Source organism: Anomaloglossus baeobatrachus, chromosome 1 (genome assembly GCF_048569485.1).
Source record: "Anomaloglossus baeobatrachus isolate aAnoBae1 chromosome 1, aAnoBae1.hap1, whole genome shotgun sequence".
Taxonomy (NCBI): domain Eukaryota; kingdom Metazoa; phylum Chordata; class Amphibia; order Anura; family Aromobatidae; genus Anomaloglossus; species Anomaloglossus baeobatrachus.
In genome coordinates this window covers 81,608,291-81,625,917 of record NC_134353.1, presented here as the reverse complement: position 1 = coordinate 81,625,917, position 17,627 = coordinate 81,608,291, and the positions used below count along the sequence as shown (strand labels likewise).

The 17,627-nt window shown below is 44.1% G+C and overlaps 1 protein-coding gene across 3 annotated transcripts in view; it reads left to right on the top strand.

The window, feature by feature from the left end:
• SLC2A9 (solute carrier family 2 member 9) overlaps positions 1-17,627 on the top strand; it is a 644,894-nt gene that overhangs the window by 133,558 nt on the left and 493,709 nt on the right. For all 3 annotated transcript variants that reach the window (XM_075346888.1, XM_075346889.1, XM_075346890.1), the window contains one exon: positions 11,003-11,163. In XM_075346888.1, the coding sequence (XP_075203003.1) occupies positions 11,003-11,163 (161 nt within the window). The remainder of the gene's footprint in view (positions 1-11,002; positions 11,164-17,627) is intronic.

Sequence of the window (17,627 nt, the reverse complement as noted above, 5' to 3'; positions counted from 1 at the left end):
TGGAACTTACTCTCTGCCCCATGGTTTTGTTTTTTTGCCTTCCTCTGGTTTAACATGTTAGACTATGGGTTTAACTCGATGGACTTAAGTCTACTTTCAACCTTTAAAACTATGAAACTATGAAATGGGTAACCAGTTCAATGACTGGCATAAGGTGGAGGCATTGGTGAAGTGGCTGGACAGATATATGACCCTGGCTGTCTGAAGCCTGCTTTACACGGTACGACCGATTGTGCGATTTCACAATCGATCGTACCCGCCCCCGTCCTTTTTGCGTCACGGGCAAATCGCTGCCCGTGTCGCACAAAGTTAGTAACCCCCGTCACACATACTTACCTCTCGTGCGACCTCGCTGTGGGCGGCGAACGTCCACTTCCTGGAGTGGGAGGGACGTTCGGCGTCACAGCGACGTCACACGGCCGCCGGCCAATAGAAGCGGAGGGGCGGAGATGAGCGGGACGTAAACATCCCACCCACCTCCTTCCTTCCACATAGAGCCGGCGGCGGCCGCGGGAGGTAGGTGAGCTGCTCATCGTTCCCGTGGTGTCACACGGAGCGGCGTGTGCTACCACGGAAACGATGGTCAACTAAATTAAACGATATTATGGAACCTAGCGAGCAGTACCCGACTCACGATTTGTGAGCGATACTGCGTCGCTAGGAGGTGTCACACAGGCCGGCATCGCCAGCGATGCCGGATGTGCGTCACAAAAACCGTGACCCCGACGATCTATCGCACGATAGATTGTCTGGTGTAAAGCAGCCTTGAGTCTGACCCCCTTTCTAACGCAGACAATTTTGATTTTTGTGTTTTCAATTTTTTGTCCCTTTTTCCAAGATCCATAACTTTTTTATTTTTCAGTACATATATGCAGAGAGCCCTAAACAGTTCACTGCCAGTGGGCGACGGGGTTATTTCTTTTTTGTTTGGTGCACACTACATCCAATCATGCTGTTGTTACTCCCAGTGTGCGCCGTTCATACACTGCAAGCGGCTCACACTGGGCTGAGGACCGAGGGTACCCGAGCACAGCGATGCTCGCAAGAGTGGTCACCAAACGTAAAGCACCAGAAGTCTAAACCCGAACTCTCTTTTTTTGTAAAGTCTGTGCTTGGTACGAACACTGAAACTTTGATTCGCTTATCTCTACTTAAAAGCCTTAAGGGACCTGAATCTGCTATCATTAGAGTTGAGCAAACCCTTTAAAACTTTAAAGTTTTGTGTTCGTACCAAACACAGACTTTACTAAAAGATCAGAGTTCGAGTTCAGGTGCTTTGTGTATGCTTACCACTCAAGCGAGCATCGCTGTTCTCAAGTACGCTTGGTGCTCGGCCCAGTGCGAGCCGCTTGCAGTGTATAATTGGTCACATTGGAAGTAAAATCTACATTATTGGATGTACTAGGCACAAAAAAATAAGAAAAAAACTCCCCCTCCCTCCCCTAGAAGTGCTCTGTTTATGGCTGGCTGCATGTGGGCAGAGTGTCGAACTGCCCAATGAGGTTTGGGTTAGGTTCGGGGCCAGAGCGGAACTTTATCTAAAGCCTGTCTCAACCCACAGATCCTAAACTTCCACGGCTCTGCTCATCTCTAGCTATCATGTCACTACTTGTACGACATACAGCAATACAATAGTCTTTCTGTATAGAGCTAAAACCATGGTTTCTTTTGACGAGCAGCCACTGGCTGGGTTTCAACAGAGAACCGGTGGTCAGTTGGCCCCCAGCTGCCGTAATAACCTAGTGGCTTCGCTGGTGAGTCAATAGCCCTATGAAATGGTGCATTCCCTGATTACACATCTTAAATGACACTGTTAGAGATTGGTAACAGAATTAAAGTAGTTCGCAGCAGCGGGCAGAGCTGAGCTCCAGCCACGGCTATTAGAGGCAAATTGTGGCTGTGTCTCTGTGTCACGGTTGTCTCGTTGCATTTGAGACTTGTGACAGATTCAGGGCTAAAAAGCCATTGCTATTCTCACCCCTGTAGTTAAATGTAGTTTGTTTTCCTTTGAGGAGGAGAGGGTTAATGTCAGTATTTCTTGCCAGCAAGCATTCTCATTACCATCCCAGGTGTTACCGGTTTGGACCACTCCTAGGTCCTATATATACTCTTTGCTCCCAGTAGAGGGTGCCAGTAATTCACTCTCATTTGGATGCTTTGCCTAGAATTGGAAAGAGCTGATGGATCTGTCTCTGAAAGTTGCTGTTTAGGCTGCACTCTTGGTGATGACTGCAGCAGTCTCTTGGTGGGTTTCCCCCTTGTCTGTCTTTCTTTCCCTTTGTCTGTTGTTTTAGTGCAGCAGTGGGAATAGCATCCCTTACCTGTCAGCTCACTAGCCATGACTTTTGTAGGGTCACTCAGGACTTAAGGTTCCTGTTCGGCCACAGGTAAGGAACTTGTAGATGGACTGGCTACTAGTGCAGGGTACAGTTGCAGATAAGTGGAGGAGGAGTCCATCGTCCCTCTCACTACCTCTAGGGCCCACCATTGTTAAAGTGTCCCCAGTGTACCCCTTGTGTTGTATTGTGTGCTGCATTGTGAACCATATTTACCTATCACAGTCGTGACACTCTGAGCCTGATCCATACCATTCCTGACTTGCGCTAAGCATATATGGCGAATATCAAGTTGGGGTTAAATACCCCAAATGTACTAATGACATGCCCCATTATTCTAGCTCAAAATATTGGCGTACAATAAGTCAACCAAAAAGTTGCATAAGAAAGTGAAAAGTGGTGACCTTATCCAGCCCGATGTGCCAAATCTTTCATACACAAAGTGCCATGGTGACAAATGAGGTGCAGTCTCTTTCTGTCTCCTCAAACTACTCGCTGTCTAAATTTAGAATAGTATTGATAAATCGGCCCCATTATTCCAGGTTTTCTTTTCCACCATTATCTTGTGAGCGACAATTAGGCCTTGAAGATTTTTCTTGCTTGTTCAACTTTTCTTCTTCATTGTTGCTGTTACGACAATAGTTCCTTTATGTGAGAAGTGGACAAGGGTCTTAGCAATTAAATTGAAAGTAGATGTGATATATGTAACTGTAGACTATGAAACAAGACTGTTCAAAAACCCGCTGATAAAAGGTTCCAGCATTCACATACTGAATATGGAGAATATAAAGAAAAAGCTCTTTGGGATGAATACGCAAAATTGCATTGAATAATTAGAGGGTAGTCTTCTTAAAGAAGATGGACAATGAGTACCATAGATGATGAAACAAAAACTAGACCTTTTTATGACAAGGATGAGATATGCCTCATATAACTAAATTGATATATTGTACACTGAACAAAAATATAAACATCATACTTTACTTTTAGTTTTGCTTCCGTTTTTTATGAGCTGAAGTAAAAAATCTAAGACTTTTTCTATGTAAAAAAGGCCTTTATCTCTCAAATATTCACAAATTTGCCTAAATCTATTCAACTTTGCCACCTTAAACCATCCACCTCACAGGTGTGGCATGGCATATCAAGATGCTGATTAGACAGCATGATCACTGCACAGATGTGCCTTAGGGTGGTGTCACACACACCGATGACGACAACGACGTCGCTGCTACATCACCATTTTCTGTGACGTTGCAGCGACGTTCCATCGCTGTCGCTGTGTGTGACATCCATCAACGACCTGGCCCCTGCTGTGAGGTCGCCGTTCGTTGCTGAATGTCCAGCTTCATTTTTTGGTCGTCGCTCTCCCGCTGTGACGCACACATCGCTGTGTGTGACAGCGAGAGAGCGACGAAATGAAGCGAGCAGGGAGCAGGAGCCGGCAGCTGCGGTAAGCTGTAACTAGGGTAAACATCGGGTAACCAAGGGAAGACCTTTCCCTGGTTACCCGATATTCACCTTCGTTACCAGCGTCCGCCGCTCTCGCTGCCAGTGCCGGCTCCCTGCTCTCTGCACATGTAGCTGCAGTACACATCGGGTAATTAACCCGATGTGTACTGTAGCTAGGAGTGCAGGGAGCCAGCGCTAAGCAGTGTGCGCGGCTCCCTGCTCTCTGCACATCTAGCACAGCTACGCGTGTCGTTATGATCGCTGCTGCTTTTGCTGTGTTTGACAGCTAAGCAGCGATCATAACAGCGACTTACAAGGTCGCTGTTGCGTCACAGAAAATGGTGGCATAACAGCGACGTCGTTGTCGCTGTCGCTATGTGTGAACCCAGCTTTAGGCTGGCCACAATAAAAGGCCACTCTAAAATGTGCAGATTTACATTATTGGGAGGGTCTGGGGGAGTAAGATAACCAGTCAGTATCTGGTGAGACCACCATTTGCCTCATGCAGTGCAACACATCTCCTTCACATAGAGATGATCTGGTTGTTAATTGTGGCCTGTGGAATATTGGTCCACTCCTCAATGGTTGTGAAGTTGCTGGATATTGGCAGGAATGTGAACACACTGTCATATAACACGTAGCGATGTGTGCTGCCTCAGGAACGACGAACAACCTGCGTCCAGCACCAGCAACGATATTTGGGATTAGAACGACGTGTCAAGGATCAACGATTAGGTATTTGTGATCGTTAGCGGTCGTTCATACGTGTCACACGCAACGACGACGCCAACGAGGCCGGATGTCCGTCACGAATTCCATGACCCCAACGACATCTCGTTAGCGATGTCGTTGTGTGTAATGGGGCCTTTAGAAGATGAAGATATTGAATGTTGAGGTCCAGGGCTGATGTAGCTACATGATCTATGGAAGTGAGGCCGGTTAGATGTCCTGCAAAATTTTCTGAATTGCCTTTAACATGGCTTTTGGTAGAAAATGAACATTCAATTCTTGGGCAATACATTGTGTGAAACGTTTAGGAATTGCAAAGATTTTTCTACAAAACCTCCTCATTTCAGGGGCTCAAAAGCAAATGGACAAATTTAATTTACAATAAATAAAATGTTTCATTTTTAATACTTTGTGGAGTATTTGCAGGGAAAGATGGCCTGAAGTCTGGAAGCCCTGGACATCTTCAAACACTGGGTTTCCTCCTTTGTGATGCTTTGCCGGCCTTTACTGCAGCTGCCTTCAGAATTTTTGAAATAATTGTCTTACTGCCTTAAGTGTTGTCTTAAGTACTTGAGATGCAGCTCAATGGGGTTCAGGTCTAGTGATTGATTTGGCTATTGCAGGGATTTTTCTTCATCCATGGACGTCCAGGTCCTTTTGCGTTCCCAAGCTCACCAGTGTGCTCTTTTTTTCTGCAGAATGTACAAAACTGTTGATTTGAACACTGATATCTGCTTGCCCTCTGATTTCTTCTTTTTTTTCAGCCTAATGATGGTCTGTTTCTCTTCTATTGTGAGCTCCTTTGATTGCATGTTGTAGGTTCACAGAAACAGCTTTCAAATGCAAATTCCACAGCTGGAATCAACTCCAGACCTTTTACCTGCTTGATGACCTCTTGAGCCCCTCCATAAACTTACACCCAACCTAGAACATACATTTACTCCTTACATCTGGAAGGGGTTAAATGAACCATAGGAATAAATAGATGCGGTATCATCTGATTCAATACTGTCAGGGAAAGGAGGAACAATAAATCCACCAAGGTTATATGTAGCAGTGCTCACCAAGAAAGAGCCAGTCCAGCAGAGATCAATCAGAGAGAAGATGAAATCGTGGCACATGCTATTGCATAAAATTCCTAACTTTATTGAAGATACATGAGAGATGAGTGAGTCCGAGACCAGATGCTGGCACTACGGAGGATGATGGCTGTTTCGTGCTGCTGCACTTATATGGGTCCTTTGGAACACTTCTGGAATCAGCTCCAGACCTTTTACCTGCTTAATTACCTCCTTAGCCGCTCCACAAATCTACATCTAACCTAGGACATATATTTACTTCCTACGTCTGGAAGGGGTTAAATGAACCACAGGCAGCATAAATCTAGGACATTCCCTTGCAAATAATTGTCTAACTCTGACATTCTATGGCATTTGAGAGAAAATGTAGCTTGAAGAGGAAAGAGGAGGCTGAGAGAAATAGTCACCAAGGTGGGATTCCTAAATTGATAAGTTTTTCCCTGTGTGACTATAGTGAGAAACCTATCAGTCAAGCAGAACCAAGTAGTGAAGGATATTTTGTCCCCAGTGATTAATATATGTAATCTTTGAAAGGCTGCAATTATTCAGTGCAAATATAAATATCTGAATTGGTGGAGACTTTCCCAGATTCATGCCACCATTAGCTGAGGCCACATGAATCACCTGTCATATTACTTTCAAATTGTATGCAAAAACTAATCCGATGGAAAATAATTAAAAAAACAGTAATTAATTTTTTTTCAAGTTGATTCCACTCATTTTGATCTTTAGGACCAGAATATTTTATATCTCTTTTTGCATGCCAAAGTTTATATTTTTTTATACATACAGTACAGACCAAAAGGTTGGACACACCTTCTCATTCAAAGAGTTTTCTTTATTTTCAAGACTCTGAAAATTGTAGATTCATATTGAAGGCATCAAAACTATGAATTAAAACATGTGGAATGAAATACTTAAAAAAGTGTGAAACAACTGAAAATATGTCTTATATTCTAGGTTCTTCAAAGAAACCACCTTTTGCTTTGATTACTGCTTTGCACACTCTTGGCATTCTCTTGATGAGCTTCAAGAGGTAGTCACCGGAAATGGTTTTCCAACAGTCTTGAAGGAGTTCCCAGAGATGCTTAGCACTTGTTGGCCCTTTTGCCTTCACTCTGCGGTCCAGCTCACCCCACACCATCTCGATTGGGTTCAGGTCTGGTGACTGTGGAGACCAGTTCATCTGGCGTAGCACCCCATCATTCTCCTTCTTAGTCAAATAGCCCTTACACAGACTGGAGGTGTGTTTGGGGTCATTGTCCTGTTGAAAAATAAATGATGGTCTAACTAAACGCAAACTGGATGGAATAGCATGCCGCTGCAAGATGCTGTGGTAGCCATGCTGGTTCTGTATGCTTTCAATTTTGAATAAATCCCCAGAAGTGTCACCAGAAAAGCACCCCCACACCATCACACCTCCTCCTCCATGCTTCACGGTGGGAACCAGCCATGTAGAGTCCATGCGTTCACCTTTTCTACAAAGACACGGTGGTTGGATCCAAAGATCTCAAATTTGGACTCATCAGACCAAAGTGGAGATTTCCACTGGTCTAATGTCCATTCCTTGTGCTCTTTAGCCCAAACAAGTCTCTTCTGCTTGTTGCCTGTCCTTAGCAATGGTTTCCTAGCAGCTATTTTACCATGAAGGCCTGCTGCACAAAAGTCTCCTCTTAATAGTTGTTCTAGAGATGAGAAGGTGTGTCCAAAAATTTGATCTGTACTGTATATTTTATTTAATGTAATTGCATGAGGTGTAAACGTTTTCATAAATTTCAGCCAAATATCCCCAACTTTGTAAGAGTAATGTATGTAGCTTTATGAAAGACAAGTCAAGCAATAACTTTACATGACCAGTCCATTCCTGTTACTGAGAAATAAGCATTTGAATTGATATGCAATTTAGGTTGAAACGCTATGGTAGATATGAAGCCTCTGTCACTCCATCTCTATTCCCTGCCTAGTGCCGCCTCCTCCTGCTTGACCGACTGCCTCTATGCTGTATGACTTCAGGCAAAGAGGCTGTCACTGAAGCAGAAGTAGGTGGTGCTGGGCGGGGAACAGAGCTGGAATGACAGAGACTTCTGATCTACAAATAGTTTTTAAGCCTCATTTGCATATCAATTTAAAAGCTGATTTCTCAGTAACAGAGTAATAGATTGCCCATGTAAAGGTATTGCTGGACTTGTTTTTGAAAGAGCTACATGCACATATAACTAGTTTGGGGGGTGAAATCCAGTTGACAGATTCCCTTTAACAACAGGGAATATAGTTAGGCAGTTTTGGGTTGAATGGCAGAGATTTGATATTATTCTGATCTTTTTTTGTTAGGGCAGAGCTATCTGTTTGTATTATTGAGCCTGTACAATTATTCTAAAGAATATGTATGTCATCTGTCTGCTGTAAACACACATCTACAAAGTATTTTTTTTTCCGTCATATTTTTTTCCATTCAGTATTAATTTTTTTATATGGCACTTATGGCATTTTCTGTATAGTATTGTCGGAGTAAGATGAATGAGTCTGTTGTTGTATTTGTTCTGATATTTAAAAGACATCTTAAGATTTGCTTTGTTGCTGTTTGACGTGGCTGAAAACAATTTCATCTAGAAATGTGAAGGAAAAACTTCATGGAATAGAGGTTACCTGAATAATGAGGGGCCCGGGACACTAGGTCTGTCAGTATCTCAACATGATTGATTGTTAACATTAGCCGGCAAATATCCAGTATAAGGGCAGGCTACACAAATGGCGCAAGTACTAATAATAGACATGAAAATCTGAAAACACGACTTACTCATCAGGCAGGAGCTTCAGAAACCTTTACTGGCATTTTGTGAACCGGAACAGCGCTAAATCATTAATAACTCTATGAGTCAAATATGTAATTAGGAATCAAATATAGAAGGACAATGGTAACATTTCCCCAAAAGTAGAAACCATTAACCCTTTTCTTTTTTATAATTCTTTAACGTTGTTACGTACAAAAAGATAAATAGTGTGCGGTAAATTTATTTTAGTGGCTGCTAAAGGCAGGCAGATTTTTATTTAACGGTTCCTGCACATTCAGACAGCTTGATCTCATTTGTGATATGATAACTAGTCAGCCTGAAAACCATTAAAGCAAAAGTTATGTTGTTTAGTCTGAAATATAACTCCAAAGTGCTAACGACTAGGTGTCTCACTTCTATAAACTTGCTGGCCACTGTCTGTTGTCTAGTGTAATCTTTCCTCAGCAGCACAGATGCTTAGATGGATTACATGAAGTGGAGCTGTGGCTTTGTCTCTTTTCACAGGAAGTGGAGGTGTGGCTTTCTCTTTCTAAAGGAAGTGGAAATGTGGCTTTGTCTCTCTACAGGGAGTAGAGATGTGTCTGTCTCTACAGGAAGTAGAGTTATGACTTTGTCTCTCTATAGAAAGTGGAAGTGTGGCTTTGTCTTTCTACAGGAAGTGGAGGTGTGGCTTTGTATTTCTACAGGAAGTGGAGGTGTGGCTTTGTCTTTCTACAGGAAGTGGAGGTGTGGCTTTGTCTTTCTACAGGAAGTGGAGGTGTGGCTTTGTCTTTCTACAGGAAGTGGAGGTGTGGCTTTAGCTTTCTATAGGAGGTGGAGGTGTGGCTTTGTCTTTCTAAAGGAAGTGGGTATGGCTTTGTCTCTTCAGGAAGTGGCAATGTGGCTTTTTTCTGTAGGAAATGGGACAGGGCTTTGTCTCTTTACTGGAAGTGAATTCATAGTTTTGTCTCCCTAAGGAAAGTAAAGTAAAGGCAAGACATTTTCTCTCCAAAGGGAGTGGAGGTGGGTCTATTTTTCTCTATAGGAAAAGGAGGTGGGGCTTTGTCTTTCTACAGGAAGTGGAACTGTGGCTTTATCTCTCTACAGGAAATGGAGACATGGCTTTGTCTCTCTACAGAAAGTGGAAACATGGCTTTGTCTCTCTACAGGAAGTGGAGGTGTGGCTTTGTCTCTACAGGAAGTGGAAGCGTGGCGAACGCACTGCAGGTCCTCGCGTTCCACTATGTCCCAGGTCCCCAGAGCAGTATGGTATCATCAGATGTGTATGTGTGTGTATGTGTATGTTTGTGTGGGTGTGTGTTCCACTGCAGGTCCTCCCATTCGGGATATGTTGAGTATATTTGTGGGGTCTTCTGTCTTCTTTCTTTTGAGGATGTCTGCTTTCAATAGTGAAGTGTCCTGCAGTATTCTTCAACTTTTTTAGCTGCATGGGCACTTCATTATTGAATAACAATTAGGGCTTATTTTCAAAATAGGTTTTATATTTAAGCCTTAAGGGTGCTTTATACGCTGCGACATCGCTACCGATATATCATTGGAGTCACATTGTTAGTGACGCACATCCGGCGCTGGTAGCGACATCGCAGCGTGTGACACCAAGGAGCGACTATCAACGATCGCAAAATCGTTCAAAAACAGTGATCGTTGACACGTCGCTTCTTTCCTTAATATCGCTGCTGCAGGAACGATGTTGATCGTCATCGCTGTGTGTGACACCGCAGGAACGACGAACATCTCCTTACCTGCGTCCACCGGCAATGAGGAAGGAAGTAGGTGGGCGGGATGTTACGTCCCGCTCATCTCCGCCCCTCCACTTCTATTGGCGGGCCGCTTAGTGACGCCGCAGTGACATCGCTATGACGCCGACTGCACCTCCCCCTTGAAGGAGGGATTGTTCGGCGGTCACTGCGACGTCGCTGACAAGGTATGTGCGTGTGACGCTGCTGTAGCAATAATGTTCGCTACAGCAGCAATCACCAAATGTCGCATGAGCGACGGGGGCGGGTGCTATCGCGCTCGACATCGCTAGCAATCGGTAGCGATGTCGCAGCGTGTAAAGCACCCTTTACTCTGAAAAGGACAAAAATACCTGCTAGGGCTTATTTTTGGGGTAGAGCTTATTTTTAGGGAAACACGGTACTACCCTTTTATTTTTCTCTTAACCCATTTATGTTGCAAAAACTGCTTTCTTCTGTCAGTGACCCAAAGAATATAACTTTTATGAGACTAAGTATTGACTGTGCCTCTCCAGTAATATTTTTAAATGAGTTAAAGTTGTATGCCCATCTTATATATTTGTGCCATTTTCACATGGTATGCCATAAAAGTATAAAAAATGCAGATCCCACCAATAGCCCCTGTATCTATCTCTAGAAATATGTTGTGTTGCACACAGCTGTCACTGCGCAAGGAATTGTAATTCCAGTACAAATGAATGGGAATTCTAACCACCCATCCACTCACAGCAGCGCAAATCAGGGCCACACCCATTGAAAGCATTCTCATATATACATACAGTATATTTATGGCATGTCCCATGGATATACAATACATGTACAAGATTGGAATACCCTTTTACGTCCTTATGATATATTATAATAGTTTGTTTTATTTGCAGTACATAAGACAACTATACAACGAAAGTTGGTCCTCGCGATATCATTACGTCGTAAGCAGCAATACAATATCCATAATGTGGTCTGTTACTGTATCTATCTTCGCTATTGGAGGACTTGTAGGAGCTCTCATTGTGATACCAATGGTGAATACCTTAGGAAGGTAAGTGTTTTTTTTCCTCTTTCACACTCCTATAGATTGTTGCATGTAAGAGTTATGAGCACCACAAATCAGTCATATACGTACCCATAGACAAAGACATGAACTCAACATTCAAATATTATACAGTGATCCATTGTGGCTAAGGAAAACTTACAAAACTGGAGACATGGATTTTAGTTAACATTTTCATCAGAATGTATAAGCCCAGTCCAATGTCATGACAAATTTCTTTGTGGGCCCCTATTCTGCCAGACATAATGTTGTGTGGTGACAATATGCCTGCAGGGTGAGCCACCCAGGTATCTCAGAGCACCAAAGCTCTAAAACAAAACCCACATGCCTTTAGGTCACACCACCCCTCAAGCTCAGCAACAATGGCTGCCATGCAATATCCATAATGTGGTATGTTACTTTATCGATCTTCGCTATTGAGATCCTGTATTGTGAGAACAATGGTGAACACCTAAGAAAGGTAACTATTATTTTTCCTGATGCTCTGAACTTGATTGAGTATTGCGGGTGTTCGAGCACCATGCTTGATTTACTCCCTACCCTACATGTTTTGCGGCTGTTAGACTACTAATCAACATGCAGGCATAGCCGGCCATTCACTGAAATGCCATAGCAATGTTGGCTACTAGGATTACTGTGATTGGCCAGCCACATCGCGCCATGAGGTCTTATATAAGTCCAGGGGGTGTAATGCTTAGCACACTTCAGCTCAGGGAGAGTTGGTCTAGGACGGAGCACATACATTAGAGCAGCCATAAAGACATGGTTTATAGCAAAACAGTCCTTCTATACTTTAACTGCTACTGAAACCTAAAACCAAAAGTCCTTTTTCAGGGCTAAATATTGTCCTTTCTTGTGGTAACACAACTGTTATCTGCAGATACTGTAAGGATAGCTGCTGGAGGAGGGATAGTTTGGGATTAGAACAGGCATACAGGCAGGGTTTATAGCAAAACAGTCTTTCTATACTTACACTGCTGCTGGAACCTAAAACCAAAAGTCTTTTTCAGGGCTACAAAGTTATTTTCTCTAATAATACTGAAAATATTGCAGGCATATATAGTATTTACCCAATTTAAAATGTCCACGCGTGCAGTAGGAGACGGAGATGTGGATGTGCAGCTGATGCTGCACACAGAGGCCGAGGCCATGGGCCAGGTGAAGCTGTACCTGTTGCCTGGATACAACCAACATGCTCATCCATGAAACCTAAGTTCTTGTGCCACTTTGCAGGGGGTGACCTATTTTTCTGTTCCACTTTTGAAGCCAGAACAGTGCAATCCGGTGGTTAATTGGATGGCAGATAATGCTTACAGTATGTTTTTGAGTACCACCCTGTCTTCCACATGGTCTAGCCTCACTAACGAAGAGTCTAAACTACAGAATTCTTACCCTAATCCTCCTTCCTCCCAACATGACGAGTCCCAGAAGACAAGTGATCCCACACTTGGACAGAGAAGCTCTTTACATTTCCATTTAATGATTCTGGCCATTTGCCCTGTAAGTTTCAAGAGCATCATGAGGAGATTGTGTATTGATGCCCAAATATTTGAGCAGCCACTGTCACAAGAAGATGACTGTGAGGAACAGCACTTAATGTCTCAAGAAGTAGGTGATGATGAGAAAAAGTTGTCAACAAGGAATGTTAGTCAACAAGTCAGGAGGAATTGCAGAGGTGGAAGATGGGGTGGTGGACGATTAAGTCACTGACCCAACCTGGGAAGGTGCCATGCAGAGCAAAGACATCAGGGCAGAGTGGAATGATCCACAGCAACACAACAGGCAAGAAGAGGCAGTGGGGTGGCCAGAGCAAAAAGGTGGTCAACTGTTCCCCAAAGCATATACACATTGGAAGTTTCCAGGCCAAGAGTTAGTTGTTCCCCAGGCTGGAATTTTTTTTTTTCAAGAAAGTGTGGGATGATAAGAGAATTTTCAACCTGTGCCATACCAAGATCAGCAGAGGCCTGACCGCTACCAGATTGACCACCCCCAGCATGCTCAGGCACATGTCATCAATGCACCTGACTAGGTGGTCCAAATGCCTGGGTTCACAATCAGCGTCTGAGGGTGACATTACTGCCGCTTCCCCTGTGCTATGTGCTTGCCAATCCCCTGTTCAGGATGCATGGCATGGATGCTTTCCGCACTGCACTTGTCATCGCATATTCAAAAGCACCATCAGCAACCATGTCCGTTTTTTTGTCCCAGCAAAGTGTTCAGCTGTCCCTACCCCAGGACTTTGGGCATGTGTATGACTGGATATTTCATTTGCTTTCAATCACTAAACAGGCACAATTCCAGACTGTCTGGTCTGGAAATGTTGCCATTTGGGCTTGTGGACATGGAGGCTTTCCTCAACTTCATGGTGACGACTGTCACTTGGTACTCAGTCCCCAGCCACCACTATTTTTACAAGTGTGCTGTTCCTGCCTTATAACAGCATGTGTCCCATAACATCACGCATACCCTAAGTAATGCAGTTATTTAGAAGGTCCATTTAACGACCTACACGGGGACAGACAAGTGCTTGTTGCAAGGGATGCTACATTTCCCTGGTGGCACACTAGATGAATCATGTGGAGGCCTGGACTGAGTCAGACACTAGGACGGCACACGTGCTGCTGACGCTGAGGATTGCGCCCCTAGTTACATCAGGGTTTTCTCTACTTCCTACACCAGCAACCAGTTCCTGCACCACATCCTCCTCTTCAGCCTCTGTCTCTGAATTGTCATCTTGGAGCACGTCGTCCATATCAGTTGGAAGGTAGAAGCAGAGTTGTGTTAAGTTATAACAGACCAGACATATCTGTGGCTCTTGATGCGCAACCTACATTCAGGTATGGTCATGCGTGATAACATCCGTACCTCGTTGGCAGCGCTGAAGTTTGGCAAGCTTGCACACGTATCATGCCTGGCCCCTATGCTCAACTTAGTGGTTCTGCGGTTTCTGAAAACCTACCTAGATTTACCTGAGAAACTTGTGAATGTTTGCCCCTTTTTGGAAGTGAGGTACAGCTGCTGCCGCTGCCACCTCACTGACTGGTGTTCGACTTGCCCAGACGTTGGAACTCCACATGACAATGTTGGCAAGGCTTAGTGAGCAGCAGAGGGTATTTACTTTAAGTCAGTGAACTCCTGAAAGTTTGGTTTGGAGGGTCCAGCCAAACTTTAGATAAAGTTCGGTTTGGGACCCATACTTGACCTGAACCTCAATGGAAGTCACTAATTGGGCAGTCAGCCATAAACAGAACAATTCTGATGGAGGATGGGCAGGATGTTTCATTTATTTTTGTACACACTACATCCGATCATGCTGTTATTTACCCAGTTCAAACTGATCGAACACTGCAATCGGCTCAAACGGGGCTCAACCTCCAGCGTACCCGAGCACAGAGATGCTCACGCGAATAGTTTGCATATGTAAAGCTCCCGAAATCGAACTCAAGGTTTTTTTGTAAAGTCTGTGTTTGGTATGAACACTGAACCTTGGTTTCGCTTATCACTAGTATTGAGCCACCCCCCTAGCATTCGAGTTCGGTTAGGTTCGTCGAACGGCGGCTCCGTTCGACGAATGTTCGACGAACTCCTTCGAACCCCATTGAAAACAATGGCAGGCAACCACAAACACATAAAAACACATTATACATATACACATACAGTTAATAAACATTGCCATTACACTTACAGGTCCCCGCGACGCGTCCTGCACTCTGTCTCTCACTGCTTTTCCTTCCGATCATCGCTGCGTCCTCCCGGTAACCAGCACTAATAATAGGACCTTCCATGACGTCAAAATAGCATGTGACCAGTCACGTGTGTATTATCTCATTGGCTACAGACTGGTCACATGGCTAGATGTCATGCTAGGTCCTGTCAGTGCAGCTCTCTGGTACGTGGTGCTTGTTCCAGCATCTCCGTGTACCGGCGAGATGCTTGGGCACATGCTTGCCTCCCCGTTCTTCCATGTCGGCGCTCTTTACAGAGTCAGCCCACATGCAAGGACTGGATGCCACAGCCGGTGAATAACGGAGATCACCGTTGCTATAGTAACCCGCCTGTCAGCGGTGACATCACCGCTTACAGCCCGCAGCCTCTGCTCACTCACTGAGTGATTAGACTGCACGGGAGCAGCACCGTCTTCTTCCCATGCAGTGCTGTCTGATGTAGCAGAGCTGCATAGGTTGAAGGAGAAAGAAGACAGAAGACCAGGATCGTGGAGGGGTGAGAGGGTGTAATAAACATGGAGTCTCTAAGTGTGTCTGTGTATTTATTTCTATTAAAGTATTTTTTTCTCTGTGTGGTGTCTTTTTTTTTTTTTAACCCTTTATTGGAGATTCTTAATGGCCGGGTCAAACTTGCCTGACATTAAGAATCTCTGGCTTAATACTAGCTAGTAAAACAAAGCTAGTATTAACCCATTATTACCTAGCAAGCCACCCGGCTTCAGGGCTGCTGGAAGAGTTGGACACAGCGCCAGATGATGGTGCTTCTATGAAAGCGCCATTTTCTGCGGCGGCTGTGGACTGCAATTCACAGCAGAGGGGCCCAGAAACCTTGGGCTAACCTGTACTGCTCATTCCAATCCCCAGCTGCCTAGATGTACCTGGCTGGACACAAAAATGGGGCGAAGCCCATGTCGTTTTTGTTTTTCTTAATTATTTCATGAAATTCATGAAATAATTAAAAAAAAGGCTTCCCTATATTTTTAGTTTCCAGCCGGGTACAAATAGGCAGCTGGGGGTTGAGGGCAGCCTTACCTGCCTGCTGTAAGATTATATGAATAATTAGGTCCATATTAAGACATTTATACTATAAGGAGTCACCAACAAGCCAACATTTTCCTACAAAAGACTTCCATATATTTCACTATACTGTCAATAGCCATAAAAACCAACTATATCGGTTTTCTAATAAATATGCTTTATTTCATACAAATTTTAATTTTTCACATGATATAATAGGGATATAAAAGTGAACAGAGCAAGGTACAAAGACGTGCACATGTTAAAACTGCAAACTGCAGGGGTGTGTGTCTGAATAAACAGCGTATGACGGAAACAATCATATAACACTAATAGTCATCACAACTCTCCATGGATGGAATATCAATCCTTATGTCAATATGTAAGCATGTCAATCACATGAGGAATCAGTTGTGAGCATAGCACATTAACAGTCAGAAAATGAAATGCATGGTTTCCAATATCAAATACATAAATACAAATGGTAATGGTAAGTCCCACACTTCAAATGACTGCAGAAAAAAGACATTGACATGTTAGATGCTTACTGACAGACCGCTGCAATGCCAAAGTCTGTCTCACATGGAGGAATGCGGAACCACCCAGGACCACGTACAGGTATAATGACCTACCCGGGTGTCACCACAGACACCGTGCAGACACACCACCCTGCACCTCGACGCGTTTCGCTACCACTTCGTCGGGAGGTCAGTTTGCAGTTTTAACATGTGCACGTCTTTGTACCTTGCTCTGTTCACTTTTATATCCCTATGATATCATGTAAAAAATTAAAATTTGTATGAAATAAAGCATATTTATTAGAAAACCGATATAGTTGGTTTTTATGTCTATTGACTGTATAGTGAAATATATGGAGGTCTTTTGTAGGAACATATTACCTGCCTGCTGTACCTGGCTAGCATACAAAAATATGGCAAAGCCCACGTCATTTTTTGGTGGGCAAAAATCTCTTGCATACAGTCCTGTATGGAGCATGCTGAGCCTTGTAGTTCTGCAGCTGCATTCTGCTCTCCTGCATACACTAGTGGATGAAGAATGCTGAGCCTTGCAGTTCTGCTCCCCCGGCCTTTCCCTCCAGCATACAGTCCTGGATAGAGGATGCTGAGCCTTATAGTTCTGCAGCTGCTGTCTGCTCTCCTCCATACAGACAGACAGCAGACAGCAGCTGCAGAACTACAAGGCTCAGCATACCCCATCCTGGACTGTATGCAGGAGTTTTTTGGCCCCCCAAAAAATTACGTGGGCTTTGCCATGTTTTTGTATGCTAGCCAGGTACAGCAGGCAGCTACGGGCTGCCTCCAATCCCCAGCTGCCTATTTGTACCTGGCTGGGAACCAAAAATATAGGGAAGCCCTTTTTTTTTTATTATTTCATGAATTGCATGAAATAATTAAAAAAAACAAATGACATGGGCTTCGCCCAATTTTTGTGTCCAGCCAGGTACAACTAGGTAGCTGAGGGTTGGAATCCGTAGCGCAGGGTGCTCAAGCTTTCTGGGCACTCCTGCTGCGAATTGCAGTCCGCAGCCGCCCCAGAAAATGGCGCTTTCATAGAAGCGCCATCTTCTGGCGCTGCATCCAACTCTTCCAGCTGCCCTGGTGACGGGTGGCTCGCTGGGTAATAATGGGGTTCGGGCTAGCTGTATATTATCAACTGGCCCTAAGCCCGAAATTCATGGTGTCGTGCCAA